The sequence below is a fragment of the Bos mutus genome, chromosome 15 (genome assembly GCF_027580195.1).
Source record: "Bos mutus isolate GX-2022 chromosome 15, NWIPB_WYAK_1.1, whole genome shotgun sequence".
Taxonomy (NCBI): domain Eukaryota; kingdom Metazoa; phylum Chordata; class Mammalia; order Artiodactyla; family Bovidae; genus Bos; species Bos mutus.
Genome location: NC_091631.1, coordinates 28,064,218 through 28,080,141, shown reverse-complemented (window position 1 = coordinate 28,080,141; position 15,924 = coordinate 28,064,218). Strand labels below are relative to the sequence as shown.

Here is a 15,924-nt window from a genome sequence, read left to right as displayed (position 1 = left end):
TCATCCTCTTGTGTTCTTGTTTGACTTGAGAAATTGGGAATACATTATTTCATTTGAATCTCCTCCTTATATAACATTGTATTTGGTGTTCTTTGCATATTCATAACCTCTTTAGTTAGACTCAGCATGTTAAGACTAGTTCAGGCTTATTGGAATCATACCTATGGAAGTTGGAAATATAAGGCTAAATCTTTATCAAAAACAGTAAATTAACATGTGATATGGTTTTATTAACTAAAGTACAGATTTTGTTCAAATTTCATAAAATTTTATGCCAGTGTCCATTATTTGTTTTCATACCTTTTCCAAGATTCCACATTGTATTTAAGTTACACTGAGCAGTTTCAGCTGCATGCAACAAATTCTGATAAATTCTCTTTTCGTTTTTATTCTGTTACAAAAATTTTCTTATTTTCCTTGTTATGGCTTCTTAGATACACCCATCATTTTAAAGTGGACATTTAATTTCCAGATGCATGGGGTTTTTAAAGTGTCTTGGATATTAATTTCTCATTTAAATGCTTTCTTCTCTGCAATCACCGTCTGTGTTTTTTTCAGTCTAACTTTATTGAGGCTTTAAATGACTAAGTCAATGAACTCTCTTGGTAGATGTCACATTGCACTTAAAAATATGTGGGTTATTTTCATATATCTCTTGATATTGATTTCTAACATAATTCCACAATGATAAGAGAACAGGCTCTGTATGATTTTAATACCTTTAGACCGTGAAATTTTTGCACCTTGTTTTATGTCCCTGGAAATGTTTCAGTGTCTTCTAGTTTATAGTCTGTAGGAACTTGAATAGAATTTGTGTCTGTCTGTTGTGTGAAAATTGTACAAATCTTAATTTATCTGGAATTGGTTCATGGTACCAATTGGTTCATGTGTGTGAGTGCGTGTGTGCTAAGGCACTTCAGTCATGTCTGACTCTGTGCAACCCTATGGACTGTAGCCTGCCAGGCTCCTGTCCATGGGATTCTCTAGGTAAGAATACTGGAGTGGGTTGCCATGTCCTCCTCCAGGAGATCTTCCTGACCAAGAGAGCCTGCATTGGCAGGCAGGTTCTTTACCACTAGCGCCACCTGGGAAGCCCTCGAGTCTACTGTGTTCTACTTTTCTGTCTATTCATTCTATTAACTTTTCAGTTTGATATTGAAACTCCAACTAAAATTTTTAATTTGCCTACTTAAAAAATAATTGTAATGTAAGTGGGACTATATGTTACTTTGTTCTGGGTTTTCCAAGTCTTCTGTAAATGAGCTATACTTTCATAACTTAAAAAAATAAAAAAGAAATATTAATTTTAAAAACTGAATATTGTTGTTTATTGTTATTGTTGTTTTATAACTCTGAGTTGACAGCCAATGAAAAAATTTGTTCTCTAGTTTTATTTTTTATAAGTGTGATTAAAAATATTAGTAGCCTAAAATTGCTTTCATATACATTGTGCCATTGAAATTTTATTAAAGTCCCAGGGAATGAGAAGAGAATAAAGGGAGGTTAGGAAAGGAACTCTTGATATACCGTAAGTATATAGCAAGATACTAATTAATTCCAAAAGCTATCTTATTTTCATAATGCCATGCTACCTTCCTGAAATGAGGAGCATATTAGCCTGCCTTCACTTTCTTTGTAGACCATGTACTTGACCTATCCTGTAGGTAACAAGAAAACAGCATAAATTGTAAGACATTGGGACTGTTATAAGCCATTTTTTCTGTTGCCAATAGGCCCAAAGCCCTCTCTTGCTTAGTCCAACTTCCCTGACCCTCTGTGGCATACATCTTTGCTATTCTCCTGGCCTACTGCAGTTATATCTGGATTATGGAAATAAAGAAAGTTTTTAGATTCAGCGTTTTTTGGCTAAGTGAATAAACCTTAGTTCTTGATTATGTGTATTATCTTAGCTTTTGTGATTTCATATTGCTCAAGAATGCAGAGAAGTTAAATCTTAAGCCATGAAGTGGATGTTTGGCAAGAGTCAAGTAGAAGTTGACTTACTTAAAAAATAAGAGGGCTTTATATCCAATAAGAAAATAGTCTCAGAACTTTCCTGTTTGTTCTAATAGACTACTGAATAAATGATATTTTTAAGTCTTTTGTTGCCTAAAACTACTGTCTCGATGTGATTTGTATTTTTAGCTGCGAGAAGAAAAGTTACAAGAGGAGAAAACCTCTGAAGATCAAATCCACAAGTTGTTACCAGAGGACACAGAAATAGGAAAAAGGAAAATGGATGAACAGAAAAAAAGAGATGAGCCAGTAGTACTGAAGACAAATCTAGAGCATGTAAGTAGATCACTTTTTTGATGGACACCTGTCTCAAAATCAGCCGTTAGCCCAGGTGACGTGGATCTGAAAAACCTGTCTTGGTGATCAGTAACAGTCACTGACTGTGCAACTTAGGAGTATTGAAGAACTTAGCATCCAGATGGAGAGCTGGAGAAAATGATTTGTGAACAGGACAATCAGACTTGCGTGAAAAGATTAAGGGTGAGCAGTGGGGAAAAATGGTGAGTGAGAAGAAGAACCTAGTGTGGTATATGCTACTTTGGGTAAGCTTTATACATATATTGTCATTTTGACTTAGGTGTTGTTATTTGATGGAGTTCTGTATGTGTTATATCCTCAACTAGGAGGATGAACTTTCCTTAAAGGTTGTATTTTATTTCCCTTTACTCTTTATAATAACCCAAACAGCATAGTTCTCTAGTTACAAGGTGTGTGTGTGTGTTTGTTTCTGTGTGTGCTCAGTTATGTCCGACTTTTTGCGACCCCATGAACTGTAGCCCCCCAGGCTTAGAGGGTCAGTCCTCAATATTAGATGAGATACTTTGTTTAAACTTAACTTAATTAAACTTCTAATTGGGCTAAATCTTGCCTGAATTCTTTTCATTACTTATTTACCAAGCAAATTACTGGAAAAGGTTGTAAATGGTATATTTAACTAATACAGGAAAGCCCTTTGGAGGATCCACTGATTATGGCTCAAATGTATGATTACAATTGGTTTTCTTTTCCTTTAGCAATTTATATTGGATCAGACATCTTCTATTACTTGCTGTATGTACTTAGCATACCTTTAGAGTCATACCTGTTAAAATGTTTTATGATTCTGTCTTGTTCATATTTCAGGTTATATTTTTAATTAGGTGGATTAATAAAGTTTTATTATATATAAAGACAGACAGCATAACAGAATAGAGGGGAAAAAAGCTCTATACCAGAAGTCTGCCTGTTAAACAGGTCCCAGCATTATAACAGATTATACAACTTTGGCCATGTTACATAATTTCTCAGTGCTTTTGGTTTACTTTTTGCAAAGGCGTTTTTCCTGAACTTTAGAAACTGAGATTACATAAGCTTTCTTGAATTGATAGTATTTGCTGACTGTCAGCATGTATGTGGGGCTTTTTGATCCCAGTTACAATAATTGTTATTATTTGATTGTTAAAAACAACTATTTGCTTTCCAACCTTCTGAAAGATTCAGTTTAAAAAATATGAAACGCTTATATACTCTTAAAACTCTTCATCAGGAACTACAAAAGGAAAAAGACTGCTTTTGGAGAGAATATAGTTCATCTAGGAAGGCAAGAATAAAACACGTGGTGGTGGTGTGCATATAGTAGTTCTTCTGACTAATGGCCCCGAACTCATAGTTGTCTGTGGTCTCTGAAAACTGCACACTCTGCCTCTTCACCCCAACAGGACTATCCATTATTGTTCTCATCGAAAACTGCCCAGAAAGAGATTCCTTTTCAGAACAAACCGATTTTGGCAGAGAGCTTACTCTTTAGTATGGCCCTTTGATAGAAAGAACCTGTTGTTGACCTTGCCAGACCCAGGTTTCCCTGAGGAAATGATCTCAAATATCCACTCATAACAAAGATGGAAATTTGCTCTAATTATTTTTTCTTTTGCCACTTCAATCTTTGAAATAGAAATTAATTACATCAACCTAAAATTTAATCTTAAAAGGAATCAGGAAGTATTAATACCAATTCTGATGGGTCGTGGCCAGTTTTGCAAAATTGCCTATACATTGAATAAAATTGGATCTATGAACACTTCAAGTTTTAGATTTTGTGATTTTACCTTTTTTCTGTCTGCATTTATATTTCATATTTTTGAGACCTTTACAATCAAATATTTCTTAAGAAATTTTGGTGTAGGACAAGTAATTTCATTTAGTTTAGCCAGTGATACATTCGTTGGGACTGAAGAGAAGTTCAAGTGGTCTCAGTGGAAAGTCAGCTAAAGGATTGTTTTTAATAGAGAGTAATATGATTAGAGCTGGACTGATCATTTTACCCTCCTGAATCAAAAAGCTCAGTGGCTCCCCATTTCCTGTGGAACTAAATGAGAACTCTTCACATTTAAGTCTTTAGTATTAGTCTAGCTTATCTTTCTATCCTTGCTTATATCCCAGAACTCTAGGGAACCGAGCTGTTTGCTTTCTCCCAAACGTATAACCCATGCTTTCTCTTCTGAGGATCCTTGCTCTTGCATTTCATCTCATTGAGACACCATTAACCTTACCTGATGAAAAGCTATTAATCTCTCTATATGTCCAATTCAAAAGCTGTTGCCTTCCTGGAACTGGTAGGAATTTCTTGTTTTTCCACTTCTATTATCCATTCTCTTCCCCCTCAACTTTCCTGTCCTCAGTTTGTAACTTTTATATGACTTATTTAATTCTTCCTTATGTTATGGTTATTTGTGTGTTTGTGTTTCTCTACTTGATTTGTAAGTTTGTTGATTATAGGAAATGTGTCTTAACCATTTTAAAAAATCTCTCATAGTACCTTGCACATCACAAGAGTTTGATACATGTTTATCAAGTTGAATTCAAATAGAGGAAGGCAAGGGCTAATTCTGGAAGCAGTTATCTGTTATTTGTTTAGAATGGAAATAAAATAGCACAGTGTTTATTATGATCTGTTATGATAGTTAATACCAATAATAGTTCAAATTGTTAGGAAACAATTTGGTGTAACAATTATAGCCATACCAAAGATTATAAAGCTGAAAGTGGAAAATTGCTTGTCATCCCATAACCTAGAGATAACTGCTATAAACATTTTGGTGAATATCCTTCCAGATTTCTAAATGTGTGTGTGTGTGTGTGTGTATAACATATTTTGTTTCTCTTTTCAGAAAATGCAACCTAGTATACATACTGTTTTATAATCTATTTTAATAAATTATAAATCATGGATGTCTTGCCATGTAAATAAAGAATCCCACATCATTATTTAGTGGCCTGCTAGTTATTCTTTACTGTAGGATTTACGTAATTAATCTCCTGTTGATATTTTGCTGTCTGAAACCACCACTGTGATGATACCCATGTGTCTCATTGCCTGTGTGCATGCTTCGTCTCTCAGTCATGTCCAACTCTTTGAGACCCCATGGACTCTAGCCCACCAGGCTCCTCTGTTCATGACATTGTCCAGGCAAGAATACTGGAGTGGTTTGCCATATTCTGTTCCAGGGGATCTGTGCTATAGGTTTATTTTTATGCAGTGTTAAAGATGAGAGGTGAATATTTTCCTATCTTATTGTTTTAGGTTTTTGTGGGGGTAGAAATAGAGAGGAGTTGGGGTTTAGAGTACTTTCTCTTTATGTAATTATTTATAATAATGTAAATTTATTTTCAACAATTAAAAGAAACCTGGCATATTTGTATTATAACACTAAAGTGTTTTCTTATAATACTTATGTTGATGTAAACAGTCTATCTTTTGTTGACCATTTACTACTTGTGAGCTAATGCACCGTGTGTTTTTATGGTTTATCACAATAGGTGTATTAATAGTAGAGAGAGAATTCTTAATTTTATAGATGAGAAACTGAGACTCAGAAAGGTAAAGCAACTAACCTCTAGTGACAGTGGTAGCTAATAGTAGAGCTGGAATTTGAATATTCTTTTATTTGGTACTGAATTGATTGTGTAGAAAAGCCTAAATAAAGAAGAATTGCCATTATTTACCCCCTTGTTGAGTCTATTGAGTCAAAGGTTTTTCTTGCTTCCCACAATATTTGGTAATGAGTTAGTTAGTGCTATTAACGTCTCTCCAGTGAATAGTTTGTACAACAGGGTTTTAAGGAGTGATAGATACCCTACAAAACTGAAGAGCTTCTCTGTAAACTATAATCCTTCAACTCTTTCTTGCAGGCTGTTGGAAACCTAGCCTATTGTATGAATGTGCCTATCAGCCTAGAGAATAGCAAAACATTTAAGGAATACAATGTACTCTGAGCCGTAAGATGCCTTGCATGCCTCTGTCCATAACTCTAACTTTGATATTAACTTAATCATTAGAAAACTGGTTAATCATTAGATGATTAGACATTTTTTTTGTTTACCTACTGTATAACAGTATCAGAAGTTTTAGAGAAAAGGTAATCATTTGCTGTCCGAGTCAGTTGTCTAAAACAGAAGTCAGACTCCTAAATAAGAAGCTACAGTTCAGTGTGATAGTTGCTCCCCCTGCCTGCCAATGCAGGAGGCGCAGGAGACACGGGTTCAGTCCCTGGGTTGGAGAGATCTCCTGGAGAAGGAAATGGCAACCCACTCCAGTATTCTTGCCTGGAGAATCCCAGGGACAGAGGAGCATGGCAGGGTACAGTCTGTAGTGTTGCCAGAGTCAGACATGACTGAAGTGATTTAGCCCACACGTACACACTATAAAGAAGAAACTCATATTAAATCATGAGCAAATTCTCATATGTTGTATGTAAAAGGCACATGTAAAAGAAACATTATAAATTTAAAAACTCAAGAAGAAACTCGAAAATAAAGTGAAGATAAATGAAATAGTGTCAGCAAGATGGAAAAAGCTGATGGAAAAACCTTTCAAGAGAAATAGTATTTAAGATGCCTCTGAAAGGTCAGTGAATATTTTATAGGCAAAAAATGTGGAAGGAGAATCTTAGGGAAAGGGACTAATAGCATGTCCCAAAGAATAGAAGTTTTGAAAGACTATGATGGTACATGTGGAGAGTTGAGAGTAGTTTGATTGCTGTAGAGCTCAAGGAGTTACCTGTGTTGGAACTGCTGGGAAAAAAACTTTATAGAAGGTTGGATCTAGGTTTTGAAGGTTATTGGATCCTGCTGAGGTATTTAGACTTGATCCTAAAGTCACCAACAGTTAAGCAGGGGAGTGATGGGATCTGTGTGCTTAATAGGATGGAGAGGATTAGAGGGAAGAAAGGCTGGAAAGAGCAAGACCTGTAAGTAGATTATTGCAGTAGTCAAGGCAGGAGATGATGAGAATCTAAGGAAAGGCAGTGATGATGAGTATACACAAGTAGAGTATGAGAGACAGTAGAGTATTAGATCTGAGAGACATGTGAGGAGTACAAAGGAGCAAAGTAGGAATAACGTGGAGGCAGTTTGAAAACAGATGCTCTGGATCGAAGTACCAGCATTAGCTACCTGTTAACTCTAAAATCCTAGGCAAATTAACTACTCTGAGCCTCAGTTTGCCATCTGTAAAAGATAATAGGCCTTTCTTAGTGGAACTGGTTAAAGAGTAAATGAAATAAAATATTTGGGTGTGTTGGGGTACTCAAGAGCTCTATGCAATGTTATTATGACTTTGAAAAAAGGGAAGGAGTCATGGATGACATTGAGGCTTCTAACTGGGTTCATAGTGGGACTTAGAGAAGAGAAATAATAGTGAGTTTGATTTTGGATATATTAAGTTTGAGCTGTATTTGGGCTATCCAGATTGGGATCCCAGGAGGCAGTTGGCAACATCGATTGGACTGAGAGAGAAGGGGCATATAATAGAGAGACTTGAACAACAGCTGTGGGAGAGTCCATGGGAACCCCAAATAGACGGTGTTGTCTCCCTTGTCTCCTGCCAGTGTCCTGCACGCCTCTCAGATTCAGAGAATGAAGAACCTTCCCGAGGCAAGATGATACAGACACACCGCTCGGCATTTGTTTCCAAGAGCAGCTCCTACTCCTTAGCTTTCCTGGCAGGGTAAGAGACTGATAATGAACTCAGTCAGGGTTCTTTCATTTTGGGGTATGAGGCAAAAGGGATGGGGTTGGGGGTGGGGCGGGGGAGCAAAAGGATTTATTGTAGTTACTTTCGGGGAGGTGGGAGTTGGGGAAGGGGGAAACTGGTTTTCAAATATGGATTAGAAAGAAATAAGGGACTGAACTGAATTTTTTAAAGAAAAGTAAACATTATCCTTTTCTGGTATCCTCAGGATAGGATTGTACTAATTGCTCTGCTGAACAGAAGAGTTGAACTTTCTATTCTGGGAGGAAACAATAAAGCCTTATTCAGTATCCATTGATACTGAAGACAGTAGCCATGGATTTTCTTTGTGAACTTTTTTCTCTTAGTAGGAACTTGAGGCCAAAGTTGACTTTTTTTCAGTGCCTGGAAGTAAAATATATCTTGATAGGTTTCAAGAGGGCAAACTGAAAAGTTTTTAAGACCCTTGTCAAGAAATCTCTTGATACTTTGGACTTTGCAGGCCCTGGGGAGGAAAGGAAGGAGGAATTGGATGGATGTTGGGTGATGGAAGAATAATGAAGGCCTCAGTGGAAGGAAGGAAGGATGGATAGATGGATAGGAGGGAAAGGAAGGGAAGGAAAAATGAAAGAAGGGAGGAAGGCTGGAAGGAATCATTTATTCAGCGGACATTTTGGGCACAGCTACTGCACGCCATACTCTGTTTTAATATGAAAAGACACAATCTTTACCCCACTTTGTTGTCTGTTTTGGTTTAAAGCTGGCGTTGCTCACTCTTACTTCTAGGGTTCTTCTCTTCCTTAACACAGCATTATGAAGTGGCCTTCTCTTGTTTACTTGTGGACATACACCTGGATCCTTTTTATCTGAATGCTCTTTATTGTTCATCACTAATAAATAAAACCAAAAAAATCTACTAAGTTTAAGAATGTCGTAAAGTTCACATTGTTGTGATCCCTGATGTTTTTATATCTGAATCCTTTTTGTATGTGTTCTGATTTTCCTGTTCTTTTTTAAAAAATTTTATTGGAGTATAGTTGACTTAATGTTGTGTTCATTTCAAGTATATAGCAAAGTGATTCAGTTATACATATATTCATTCTTTTTCATATTCTTTTCCCATATAGATTATTATAGAATGTTGAATATTTCTGTGAGTAAAATTCACTAAACTTGTCCTTCCCTTAAATGCCTTCCTTTCTCTGGGTGATGGTAACTCCTTCCAGGAAGGCTGTTTGCTAAACTATTTATTCATTCATTTGAAATTTGTTGAATGGCCACCGTATTACTGCCACTGAAGTTTGACTGATGTAATAAGGACCCAGTATATAATGTGTAAGCCACTGTACTTAACCATTTATGGTGATGATGATACTCTTGCTTTGTGCATATGTGGTTGAAATATAAATGCTCTGTAAAGTTAAAAAATTCAAGATTGCTTGACTAGGAATTGTCATCTGCAGAATGTATATATAGAACTTTTCCCCATTTATAGCAGATATATCTTAATGATTTTTAGAGGGATCTACTGAAAAAGATAAAAAAAGATCATATCATTAATTCCGATCAAGTTACAATAAATATCCCCTGAAACAAAATAATGTTGCTCTTGGCAGTCTGCAATTAGTCAATTAATATCTCTTCATTTGAAATTACTTGGAAAAAAAGGAAATTCTATTAAAACCCAAATACGATGTCAAGGCCAAATTGCCCCAATTAATTGGAGTAGACATTGTACAGGTGAACTACTTATTACCAATTCTGATCTCTGCCCATGTAATTCATTCTTTTAAAGTGGTTAGAAGGTTAATATGTTGTTACTTAGAAATGCCTAGCAAGGAACTTTGAAAATTCTTCTCTGAAGGGCAAAATCTAGTCTATATACCAAGGGGAGTGCTTCTGATTATGTGTGGCTCTGGAATATCTGTACTACATCTTCTTTTCCTGCTCCTTGGCTCATCTTTTCTCATAGTTTGTAACACTGAGTCACAATGGGCTTAATTTATAGGAAAATATTCACTTAACATTTTATTGTTATGAGATGTTTACAGTCATATTATACATTTATGAATTTCAGCATTTTCCTCCAAATATACAAGGTTGTGGGCTGAGTTCAATTACTAGGACAATTGAAAAGAAAATTAATTGGATTTGGGTTGGTACAGTTATCTTTTTAGGAAATAATTTGTTGATGTCATAGAAACTTTAGGTTGGAAAATCTATTATGGTAATACAGTGAACTGCATCTCTTATTTAGTCAACATGTTTTATTTCTTAGTTAAGAAAATATTGTTTCAATTTTAAATGATATTTAGGAAAATAGTGTGGCATTGTTAGTGCTGACACTGAGATGAGGTTTATGGATATATTAAAAGAGAATTAGCATGGTGACGGTTGCATCACAGTGTGCCTCTGAACTTAAAATGGATACAGTGGTAACTTTTATGTTATATGTTTTGGCACAAGTAAAAAGGAATTAGCATTGGTAATAGTTTGGGAATATTTCAAATACATTTTTTTCTATCTGGTAAGCCACAGTTAAAGAATAGGTTTTCTCTGCAAGTTTGTTTCCTAACGAGAATTCATTTGTAAAAGTTTTTAAAGTTTTTTTAAACATCTGTATTTAAATCAAATTAATCTGCATTTATTTTACTTACCTACTCTATAAACTTTTCTTTCTTAAGCCCAGAAGCATGGAGGTAAGAGCAAGTAGGCCTGGTAGGATGGTTATTTCGGAAGAAGTCCATCAGTAGATTCTGGCTGAATCTTGTGAGAGCAGCTCAGACTATTTGCATTTGAAACGTTCAAAACAAAGAATGTTTTGCTACACTATTAATAAAATCCTATAGCTCTTTGAAAATGAAGCTTCTTTCAAATAGTCAGATAGAGTAATAGTTAAAGCTCTTTGAAAATGAAGCTTCTTTCAAATAGTCAGATACAGTAATAGTTAACTCAAGGTCATCTCTAAGTTAATCATCAAATATATGTGAATTGAAAAGATTTAATAACTTCAACCATAAGATATAAATTATAAAGTTAAGGTCTTATTTTAGATATCTGAAAAACTGGTTTGTTGTTCATTTAAATTTATTTCCCTTCATTCCTCATACCCTCTTTACCTAAAAGTTCAATCTGGAAAAACTTTCTCTGTTCAGCCAGTGTCTTTTGTAAGAGCTACATGTCCAGTTCCATTTTCCTCTGGGCTTTGGCTGTTAAGAAGTTTAGGATTATGGCAGAGTTTTTAGTTTGGTCGTCATGGCCTTACAACATGGCATATAATTTTTAAAACTAACATTTGGTATACTCTTCTCATATTTATTACTTAATGTGGTCTTTATTAAGGCTCATTTTTTACGTATTTTTACTGTAATCAACAACATGGCATATAATTTTTAAAAATAACATTTAGTATACTCTTCTCATATTTATTACTTAATGTGGTCTTTATTAAGGCTCAATTTTTCGTATTTTTACTGTAAATCACTTAAACTTCTACTTGGGAAATAGGGTATAACCATTAAAAAAATATAGTCAAACCATCTATCCTCCTTCCAGTTTAAAAAATGAAAAAAGGAAAGTGAGGCAGTATTGCCAGTACTGCTGTACAAAACTGTAGGTTAAGCAAACGGTGCCTAGTGAGATTTCTGGCATATGTTAAGTCTTCAGTGAGTATTGCGGCCACTATTTTGTATTTTATTTTAGAACCCAGAGCTGAAACGGATCATAAATATTGTCGTATCTAATTCCTTTGTTTCAGAGTGAAAAGCCTAAAGGCCAGCAAGAAAACATGGCTTGTCAAATCTTAGACTGCTGGACTAGAAGGACGATGAGTTAGAACTTAGATTTCTTGGCTCTTTCCACTGTATTCTTTTGTCCCCCCATCACCTTCTTATAGATCCTGATTTTTATAAAATCCCTTCTAAAAGTCACTTTCCCACTAGACTTTAAATCCTTTGCAAGCAGTGACAAAAATCTTGTTTGCCATTATATTCAAAATACTTAGTACAGTACCTGGCACACAGGAGAGGCTCAGTAAATACTTGTGAAATGTTTAATGATATAGGTCTTTGTGCCCGTGGGTAGGTTAAAGGAGGCTTTTTGTCAGAATTGTCAAACTTGCAGGGTCTCTAGGAAAGAGGACTTTGGGAGTTGTAGAGGAAACAGAATGGCTGGTGGCTGTTGTTTAGAGTAGATTCTATAAGATTAATATGGGATTTGGGTGGGGGGGATCTAGGGACCACACTGATAAAGCTTTTATACTATAAAGTTAGCTTCTCCCTTTAATGCATTAGCAGTAGATTATGGGGGATCTATAAAAGGGGATCCTTTTATAGATTCTGTAAGAGAAAAGTCTGTATTGCACCAAGTCATAATTAAACCTTAAATAAGTAGAAATTAACTACATTATTTTGTTTGCTAATGTTCCGATACTTTAAGCCTGAGATTGTGGTTCAGAGTGGGGCTCAGCAAAAGAGCCTTGTAGTGTCTCTGCTTCCTGTAAGGTGTGTGTGTATGAAGAGAGAGAGACAGAGACTGACTCCTGACTCAGTCATAATAACTGCATGCCCAGCTAGTGTTGGGATGAATTAAACTGTCCTGACTTGTTCCTCATTTTTAAAACAAACACATGAAAATATGAACTCTTTCAGCTGACAGATACCAGACACATAAATGCTGTGATACTGGAGGACTAACTTTAGAACTGATGAAAAGAGACAAGCCAGAGAGGTGTGAGGATGGAGAAGCCAGTCTTGGGAGGTTTTAGGGAAACAGTAGTGTGAGCTTGAGTAAAATCAGTTGACCTCATTCTATTTAATTTATGTAAAATACAGGTTGTTATGCCCTACTTTTTGCTTGCTGGGCAGGGGATTTCATTGAATGATTTAAGATTCTTTTCACCTCTAAGATTGAAGTATCTAGAAGTGGCTTAAAGTAGGGTTTTAAAGGGTGGAAGAAATGTGGCCAGGGCATGAAATGGAAGGGGTAAGGGCAGTTGGTGGGTTCTGTAAAAAATCTCAGGATAGGATTTAGCAAGTTATATGTGGGGAATAGTCCAAACAATAACTATCAGGGAAAGGAGACTATGAGAGAAAACTGAGGTAGTGATTTAAAAGAAACCACAAGGCTTAATGATGGTCTAGGGCAGATCATGTGTGTGTGTGTGTGTGTGTGTGTGTGTGTGTGTGAGAGGGATAAAAGAACAGAAATCCAGCAGATGAACTAGTTAAGAGGACAAATCTTGCTAAAAGTATGAATTTCATATAGGCATGGCAGCTACAGTTGGAAAAGAAAGATAGCCTAAGGAGAAGTGATGTGGAACTTAAGTAGTAGCTTTTAGAGGTGTCAGTCATCTCTCTGTCCAGAAGAAATATCAACCTCAGATATGCAGATGATACCACACTTATGGCAGAAAGCAAAGAAGAACGAAAGAGCCTCTTGATGAAAGTGAAAGAGGAGAGTGGAAAAAGTTGGCTTAAAGCTCAACATTCAGAAAACTAAGATCATGGCATCCAGTTCCATCACTTCATGGCAAATAGATGGGGAAACGGTGGAAATAGTGACAGACTTCATTTTGGGGGGCTTCAAAATCACTGCAGATGGTGACTGCAGCCATGAATAAAAGACACTCCTTAGAAGAAGAGTTATGATCAACCTAGACAGCATATTAAAAAGCAGAGACATTACTTTGCCAACAAAGGTCCATCTAGTCAAAGCTATCATTTTTCCAGTAGTCATATATGGATGTAAGAATTGGACTATAAAGAAAATTGAATGCCGAAGAATTGATGCTTTTGAACTATGGTTTTGGAGAAGACTCTTGAGAGTCCCTTGGACTTCAAGGAGATCCAACCAGTCCATCCTAAAGGAAATCAGTCCTGAATATTCATTGGAAGGACTGATGCTGAAGCTGAAACTCCAATACTTTGGCCACCTGATGCAAAGAACTGACTCATTTGAAAAGACCCTGATGGTGGGAAAGATTGAAGGTGGGAGAAGGGGAAAACAGAAGATGAGATGGTTGGATGGCATCACCAGCTCAATAGACATGAGTTTGAGTAAGCACCAGGAGTTGGTGATGGACAGGGAAGCCTGGCGTGCTGCGGTTCAAGGGGTAGCAAAGACTGAACTGAACTAAACTGAATCTCTCTGTCATACTACAATAGGAATATACTGGTGGTTTTCAGAGGGATATGGCAGGATGGTGACAAGTAGCATCAGGGAACTAGCTTTCTCCCAGGTCTTCCTACTGTATTTAGTACTTTACATACCTCATTTCCTTAAGCTTCTACATTAATCCTGTAAGATTTCTAACATTCTTATTTTTCAGCTAAGGTAAATGCAGTTCAAAGAGATTAAGCAGTTCACCCTAGAACTTCTCACCTCAATAAAGTGACAGAGATGAAATTGGAACTCAGGTCTCTCTTGACTCCACAAACCTGTGCTCTTTCTAGCAAACCACTGTCAGAATCCTATGACAAAAGACTCTGCACTTAGATCTTTGTCTTGAAATGATCTACCTTTGTAACAGAGAGCTTCCTTCTTTCTGTTTGTTTAAATAATTTATACGTTGTCTTGTTCTAAAAAACCACAAAGTTGTATAGAGCTGGGTAAGAAGCTGCCCAGTTATCCTGTTGTTTGAGGGAATTCAAAGCCTTTTGCATGACTTTTGAAATATAGCTGTGGAAACAATGGTTCCATCCATCAGCAAAAAAATACTAGTGTATGTCCCTAGTAGGCAAATACATATAGACAGAAAGTGGATCAGTGGTTGCTTAGTGCGGAGGAGAAACGGGGGTTTAGGAGTGGTAGCTAAAGGGTATGAGGTTTCTTTATGAGGTGATGGAAATGTTCTAAAATTGTGGTAATAGTTAAATAACTCTGTGAATACACTTAAACCATTAAATTGTACACTTTAAAAAAAAGAATGCTAGTGTACACAAGGCAGATAACCCAATAATAAATATTCAAGGGAAGGCTTGTAACAAAATCTTACCCATTTCTGGGTTCATGGCAGCTACAGTTGGGCCCTAGGAAGCTGCTTCTGCTTTACTCAAGTATGTATGTGTTGGGGTGAGGGGCCTCACATATCCAAGTTAGGGGCTGGGAGGAGGATCCTCTCTTGCCTTCAGCTTCTTGGTGGGACTCTGCCAGGCCTGAGAGTTTTGATTAAGAAAGTAATGTGGGGGGAAAAAAGACACTAATGTGGAATGGGTATGTGAGAGAGAGTGATGAATAAGCAATTAATAACATGAGCTATCTCATGTTTTATACCGTGTATTACCATTTGAAAGCCCTTTAAGCAGTGTTTCCTAAGCATTAACTCCTCTAGCTTTCCAGCTGCATGTTGACACTGGCTGCTCCTCCTTTTCTTTGTTTGTAAGTCAGACTCATTGTGGTTGTGGGTATTTTTAGCTTAACGAGACATCCCAGAAACCATCTGGTCCCTTGGCAGTGGAAATTTTAAGCTAGTAACCTTTCAGACAATGCCGCTTTCTCTTGTTTATGACTTCACTATGTGTTTGGAAAAGAGAACTTCCCTAGGTGTGCTGGGTCTGTTCTGTGGCGGAATAGAGCAGGCTGTAAGATCAGTGTGCTGAGGGAGAAGGAGCACATGCCTTAGAATTTTGGAGATTCGTGTGCGACCTAGAAAAAAAATCACTTCCTTCAGTTCTTTGTCTATAAATTTGGGGATGCTGATTTACAGGGTTTCTGTATGGTTTAAATGAGATATAATATATTTAAAACACACAATACCTGAGAGGTAATAGATTCCTAATAAATATTGAGGTTTTCTCTCCTTTCTTAAGCAGGTCATAGGTATTTCTGTACATATTTTTATTCACTTATAAGAAATTTATTAAATATATCCACTGTGTTTTAGGTACTTGTTAGGGCTTGGGAATATAGAAATGGATGTGGGA

The 15,924-nt window shown here is 36.4% G+C and overlaps 1 protein-coding gene across 1 annotated transcript in view; it reads left to right on the top strand.

Moving 5' to 3' along the window:
- Positions 1–15,924, top strand: part of RNF169 (ring finger protein 169) — an 88,767-nt gene that overhangs the window by 57,031 nt on the left and 15,812 nt on the right. Inside the window, exons 3-4 of the mRNA XM_070383719.1 lie at positions 2,146–2,292; positions 7,881–7,999. Coding sequence (XP_070239820.1) covers positions 2,146–2,292; positions 7,881–7,999 — 266 coding nt within the window. The remainder of the gene's footprint in view (positions 1–2,145; positions 2,293–7,880; positions 8,000–15,924) is intronic.